The following is a 7035-nucleotide window of genomic DNA, read 5'->3' as shown; positions in this document are numbered from 1 at the left end:
AGAGACATCGCTAACTGCTACCAGAAGCAGTTAGCAAGTTTTCCGTATTATGGAAGAAAATATTAAATTCAGACGGATTGAGCAAACAATCGAAGTGGGTGTGAAGTATCTCTCCATCTCTCTCGCGACAGAAGGGAGACCGCTGCCTGGTCATTCAAGTTTAGAACATTTATTTGAGAACCTATTTCAGGAATCGATAAAGCTCTAAATTCCTCATCAATTGCCTCATCACCTGCCTCACCTGCATTTTCTACACTATTGGCTTCGGCTTCCATGGCCCTCCTAAGCACGTCTTCTAAATCTGCTAATGCATTGTATATTTGGAAATTCGAACTAACTAATTCCACATGCTCACTAACTCTGCCTCTTTATCTCTCCATTGATAAAACAGCTTCACTAGTGTTCTTAAATAGTTCAACCTATCTGTGTTTATATTAAACCTCATATATTTTAAAATCGAAGGCTTGGTCCGTTCCCTAATTAAACCACTACTATCGCGGAGAGGGAAATATACTTCTACTAGGACCACATTTTCTTCGTCCTCTTCATCATCATTTTTGCCAGTTCTTTTTTGGCTTTTAGAAAATTCATAATTTGCTGAAAAATCGGCTAAACACAGGCCCTCAAAAAAATTTTGTCTTTGTTCATACCGCTCCAGCAATCTTTTGACTAATATGTCAGTGGTATCCAGATTCATATTTTGAAGGTTGCTTGTGGATTTGAGCATTCGAACTCGTTGCTCTGGAGGGAAAGTATTTACTTTAACACATTTGTTGCTGGTTCCGGACAACGTAATGCCTAGACAACAGCATACGGCTTCCTGAGCAGATACCTCAGTGCCAGAAATAAATGTATGACCAATGTCCTGTAGCTTTTCTCTGATCGTGTAATTGCCCCCTTGAACTTCGCTTACCGCCGCGCGCATAAGCTTTGAAATACCCCTTTGGGATTTACTTATTAGAATTTTTGAATTTTCTTAATATTTCCTTGGTGAAAATCAAGGTTTGGAGTTTCCTCCGGCAATGGACTCAATATCTCTGTTTGGGGCATTGGAGGGTATGGAATACCGAATCAACAAACTTTGTTTCCACTTTTACCAACTGTCTTAAGACATGACCTGTTTGTGTGCTTATGCTTTTGGTATTCAACATACGGAGCTAATTCTGAGTCTGTTATATTTACTGTAATATGTTTATTAATGAAGGCTACAACTGTTGAAATTGACTCAGTACTGGTTAAGTCCACTGCTGGGGCATCTTTCAGCCAAAACATGCCGTATATTCACGGGGGAGAACCTCTCTGTTGAAATTCAACACGCCAATAGAATTTGATGACGAAGTTTTCTCCGAAAATGCCCTCTGGACTCCTCATAACTTTTAAAATCTCGCGATACCTATAATCAAAATACCTAGCACAAGTAACTGGATCTGCCCTAATAAGACGCGCCTTTTCGTCCCAAACTAAATCAATGGCCTCTTCTTCGCAGCAGACAGAGTGATGAAAAAAGTCGGTAGGCCGAACTGACGAATCATGGCCATAACCTTCTTCTTTTCATCCTCCCAGTGAGCAAGAGACGAGCGAATATCTTGAAGAACTCTATATCCCTCATCGTGGTTAATAGTTCGCCCTATAAAATTCTCATTAAGAGCGTTGGCTGCCGTTACTGCACTGGAAATGCTCCGTTTACGTAAGCAGATTGAAATGTTATTGCGAATCTTAATGAGTTCTAGTTTCTTGTAATTGAAAAAGAATTTATCAGTTCTACAACCTCTCCTATCTACTACCGACTACGCTGCCGGCCTCTGTTTTAAAGCTATTTTTTCTATTGTGTGTATTTACAGTGGATAATAGCGGTTTTATTACCATTTTGTTTGTGGCTTAAATATATACTTACTGGGAATGGTTGTTTATTACGTTGGTTTTTTTTTCTCGATTTTTCTATATTTTTCTCTTTATATTGTCTTAATTTACATAGGTTAACATCAACGATATTATGTTAAATTGACACTAACATTGAAAGAAGACGAAGGTTTTAACAATCACTTTCTCCGCTATAAAATGTTAACAGATATATAAAATATCTCTGGCTCATTCTGTAAACATTTATAGCATTCTCAAAAGCGTTGTAATTTCCATTTTACATGAAATTAAAAAAACATTTGGCAACATGTTTTTGCAGCCTTTCAGTATTTTACATAGCTATGTAGTTGACATGTAGCAAGTGTGTATTTTTTGGCCGTTTCTGTTTGAAACTTATTATGTAAACAATCCAATAAAAACAGTTCTGAAAACTAGCCAATCCTGAACAAAATTTATTGAAGAATTTGATAAAATTATTTGTTTACGGCTGAGAGGGCAACTAGCTAGTTACATTAAACTGAATATCAAAATCATGGAATAGACAAAACACTTGAAATTAATGTTTGAAAATTATGGTATTTAAATGGTATTTCTCGAAACTCAAATGGTATTTATTTGTTGGCCGGATGGTACTTTTTATCGTTATCGGCGCGGTCACGCTGTCAGCTGTTAGGGCGCGTGTTTTTTTACTAAAATCCGTATTTATTAATTAAAAACTAAGTAAAATGTCTTTAATTACGCGTTTACTGCAGGGTAATCTGCCGCTGCGCATAAATGCACTGCAGACATTGAGTCGGGTAAGGCCTAAACAGGGGAGAATTTCTCCAGCCCAGTCGGCATGTTATATAATTGTTGTAAGAATTCGCTTTAATTAACTTATTTGCCCACAGTGCGGCTACAGCTCACATGCCAAGTTTGCGGAGCACCGGCCCATCGACAAGATCCGCAATATAGGAATCTCTGCGCACATAGACAGCGGGAAGACGACGCTGACGGAGCGCATCCTCTTCTACACCGGTCCGCATCGCGGAGATGCACGAGGTGCGTGGCAAGGACAATGTGGGGGCCACCATGGACAGCATGGAGCTGGAGCGACAGCGTGGCATAACCATCCAGTCGGCGGCCACCTACACCGTGTGGAAGAATACGAATGTAAATATCATCGACACGCCCGGGCATGTGGACTTCACGGTGGAGGTGGAGCGTGCATTGCGTGTGCTTGATGGCGCTGTCCTCGTACTCTGTGCCGTGGGTGGAGTTCAGAGCCAGACGCTGACCGTCAACAGGCAAATGAAGCGCTACAACGTACCCTGTTTGGCATTCATAAATAAGCTGGATCGCTTGGGATCGAATCCCTATCGCGTGCTCTCTCAACTGCGCTCCAAAATGAACCACAATGCTGCCTTTATCCAACTGCCAATTGGTGTGGAGAGCCACTGCAAAGGTCTGGTGGATTTGGTAAGAGAGAAGGCCATCTACTTTGAAGGCGAAAACGGAGTGGATGTGAGGCTGGACGAGATCCCGCAGGATATGCGTGTGGAAAGCCAGGAGAGGCGACAGGAGCTCATTGAGCATCTTTCCAATGCGGATGAGACCTTTGGTGAATTCTTCCTCGAGGAGAAACCCTTCACGGAGGCAGATCTCCGGGCTGCCCTAAGGAGGACCTGCATCAATCGAACATTTACGCCCGTTCTGGTGGGAACAGCTTTAAAAAACAAGGGCGTTCAACCTCTTCTCGATGCTGTCATCGATTACCTGCCCAATCCCGGAGAAGTTGAGAATCTGGGCTTCATCGAACAGGAGGGCAAGGATCCCGAGAAGGTTGTTCTCAATCCAGCACGCGATGGCAAGGATCCATTTGTGGGTCTGGCCTTCAAGCTGGAGGCTGGGCGCTTCGGTCAGTTAACGTATCTCCGCTGCTACCAGGGCGTGCTCCGCAAGGGTGACAACATATTCAATGCCCGCACGAATAGGAAGGTGAGGATCGCCCGCCTCGTACGCCTGCACTCCAGCCAAATGGAGGATGTCAACGAGGTCTATGCTGGGGACATTTTTGCCCTGTTTGGAGTGGACTGCGCCTCCGGTGATACCTTCACTACGAATCCCAAGAACAACCTGGCCATGGAGTCGATCTTTGTGCCAGAGCCTGTGGTTTCCATGGCTATCAAGCCAAACAACTCCAAGGATCGGGATAACTTCTCCAAAGCCATTGCCAGATTCACCAAAGAGGATCCCACCTTCCAGTTCTTCTTCGACAATGATGTCAAGGAAACGCTTGTATCGGGAATGGGAGAACTTCACCTAGAGATCTATGCCCAGCGTATGGAGCGGGAGTACGGCTGTCCCGTGACGCTTGGCAAGCCAAAGGTAGCCTTCCGCGAGACCCTCGTGGGACCCTGCGAATTCGATTACCTGCACAAGAAGCAATCTGGAGGATCGGGTCAGTATGCCCGCATCATTGGCGTGATGGAGCCACTGCCGCCAAATCAGAACACACTCCTGGAGTTTGTGGACGAGACGGTGGGCACCAATGTGCCCAAACAGTTTGTCCCTGGCGTGGAGAAGGGCTACCGGGAGATGGCCGAGCGAGGCATGCTCTCTGGACACAGGTTGGCCGGCATTAAATTCCGCCTGCAGGACGGTGGCCATCACATTGTGGATTCCAGCGAGCTGGCTTTCATGCTGGCCGCCCACGGGGCCATCAAAGAGGTCTTCCAGAATGGCAATTGGCAGATCCTCGAGCCCATTATGATGGTGGAGGTGACGGCACCGGAGGAATTCCAGGGCGCTGTCATGGGTCATCTGAGTAAGCGTCATGGCATCATCACGGGCACCGAGGGAACGGAAGGATGGTTTACTGTCTACGCAGAGGTGCCTCTGAATGATATGTTTGGCTATGCGGGCGAATTGAGGTAAGTGGGAGGAGATCCTTGACCACTTGAGATCCACACCTTTCTGATCCACATCCGTCCATATCCAGATCCAGCACCCAAGGCAAAGGAGAGTTCACCATGGAGTACTCCCGATACTCTCCCTGCCTGCCCGATGTCCAGGACCAGATTGTGCGACAGTATCAAGAGACGCAAGGAGCTTCCCAACCTGATAAAAAGAAAAAGAAGAACTAAGTCAGAGCTTAGCACTAGTAATGTCATATTTTTAAGCAGTAACCAGCAGCACCTCCCCCAAATCGAAGTGTCATTAAGCCAGCTCCATCCTTAGTTAAATTTGTTTTCAGTTTTTACTGTGATAATCACTACATGTACAGTCCTTTTTGTATATTAAAGTTGACCACAAAATTTACAAAAAGAGCCGTTTGGCAGAGAGCCACAAAACTCTCAGCGTTGCCCACCGCTGTTTGGGAACAGTTCAACAACAACGGATGGTCGAGTCGAGCACACGACATGTATTTTGTTTTTGCATTCTCGGAACCGACCAAGTGTAATTTTACACGGCATCTACATGGCCAAAGTGGCGCACCAAGTGTTCGCGAAATGTAAAAAATATTCAAAAATATTTCGGTATATTTCTCAGGTACTTCTGGTCACACTGCTCTCTTTCACGCGTTCCGTGCCCGATTTTTGTTTATAAAAATTGAATTGAATTAAATTACTTCCAATGCAATTTCATTTTAAAATTGAAGACAAGGATATTGTGCCTGCGGCTGCCAGTCATGTGATCAATCCACACAGTTCTTTGCAGCCCCAGCAGCCCGCTGTACTGGTGGAGCCAAAGGATGCACAACATGAAATCAAGTTGCAGTTAGTCCAAATTCCACACCCAAATATTCCAATGACAATCCTCTGAAATGTAGTAATCTTTTGGATTTCGTTCGCCTTTTGACAGAAACATTGTGGCCACCTTCTCAGTGAACTGCGAACTGGACCTCAAGACAATAAATTCCAGGACCCGCAACTCTGAATACTCGCCCAAGCGTTTCCGCGGCGTAATCATGCGCATGCACTCGCCCCGCTGCACGGCGCTCATCTTTCGCACGGGCAAAATCATATGCACGGGAGCCCGCAACGAGATGGACGCCGACATTGGCTCGCGCAAGTTTGCGCGCATTCTCCAGAAACTGGGCTTCCCGGTCAAGTTTATGGAGTACAAGCTGCAGAATATTGTGGCCACGGTGGACCTGCGCTTCCCCATACGCCTGGAGAACCTAAATCAGGTGCATGGCCAGTTCAGTTCCTACGAGCCAGAAATGTTTCCCGGCCTCATCTATCGCATGGTCAAGCCACGCATTGTCCTGCTGATATTTGTCAATGGCAAGGTGGTCTTTACGGGTGCCAAGTCGCGCAAGGATATCATGGATTGCCTAGACGCCATTTCTCCCATATTGTTAAGCTTTCGCAAAACGTAGACGCAGAGCTCTGCTCGGGGTCTGCTATTATCGAAGGTATTTTTAGATAGTTTTTTTATACGCCTTTTTACGAACAATGCCATTACTTAGATGTGTAGATACTCTGATATCTTTCATAGGAAATATACATACATACATAAATGCAAATAGTAAGCATTTTTTTATTCTACAACAAAATGTTAAAAAAATATATATACATTAAGCTACTGAGCTTCTTCAGTAGCGTAGCGTTAATTCGCTATTGATTAGTAAAATAATTTCACAAGTTTTTGGTTTATATTCTATGTGTATGTTTAAGTTTATCTGTCGCTCAAGGGCCGATATGGTGATTTAGTTAAACAGGCGGACAATTCTTTTTTATTTTATAGCTTGGAGAAGATTATAAGATATTTGGCCAGAATCACCCAGAGGTATGTCGGATCCTTGGATTATTATCAGTGTCTGTTGATCAATAATGAATAATGAATTCACTATGAACTTATTCACAGTATATTATCGTCTACCGGCTCCGTTACTTAGCTGTTTGTTATTATTGTCTCTTTCCTATTTTATTGCCGCATTCGTTCTTGTGAGAGAGTGCGTATTGATGGAATCGCTCCAAGAGGATTGCAGTAACGAAATCAATCAAACGAGCAGCCATCTACTTGATTCTGTTGGTTTGGGGATTGGACTTCGTACTCGAACAGGATGTAAAATTTACATTAGATTCTAATGAAATCGTTGAAACTCCGAGAAATACGCGGGTGACACAGACCGAATATCAACTGAATTGCACTCCCCGGGTGCCACAGCCACATCCATTACATACAATA

The 7035-nt window shown here is 44.2% G+C and overlaps 2 protein-coding genes across 2 annotated transcripts; both read left to right on the top strand.

Annotated features, from left to right (window-relative positions):
- Window positions 1-2495: 2495 nt before the first annotated feature.
- LOC111070315 (elongation factor G, mitochondrial) lies at window positions 2496-5180 on the top strand. The gene is given in 4 exon segments (XM_022360750.2): window positions 2496-2657; window positions 2751-2879; window positions 2881-4772; window positions 4841-5180. Coding segments are annotated over 4 exon segments (2238 nt in total). The 5' UTR covers window positions 2496-2585; the 3' UTR covers window positions 4986-5180.
- A 230-nt stretch (window positions 5181-5410) lies between these two features.
- On the top strand, window positions 5411-6384 carry LOC111070318 (TBP-related factor). The gene is made up of 2 exons (XM_022360751.2): window positions 5411-5618; window positions 5704-6384. Exons 1-2 carry the CDS (start codon window positions 5476-5478, stop codon window positions 6221-6223), a joined length of 663 nt encoding a protein of 220 aa, XP_022216443.1. The 5' UTR covers window positions 5411-5475; the 3' UTR covers window positions 6224-6384.
- The last annotated feature ends 651 nt before the right edge of the window (window positions 6385-7035 follow it).

The sequence above is a fragment of the Drosophila obscura genome, unplaced genomic scaffold (assembly GCF_018151105.1).
Source record: "Drosophila obscura isolate BZ-5 IFL unplaced genomic scaffold, ASM1815110v1 contig_14, whole genome shotgun sequence".
Classification (NCBI taxonomy): Eukaryota; Metazoa; Arthropoda; class Insecta; order Diptera; family Drosophilidae; genus Drosophila; species Drosophila obscura.
This window is presented reverse-complemented; position numbering and strand designations above follow the sequence as displayed.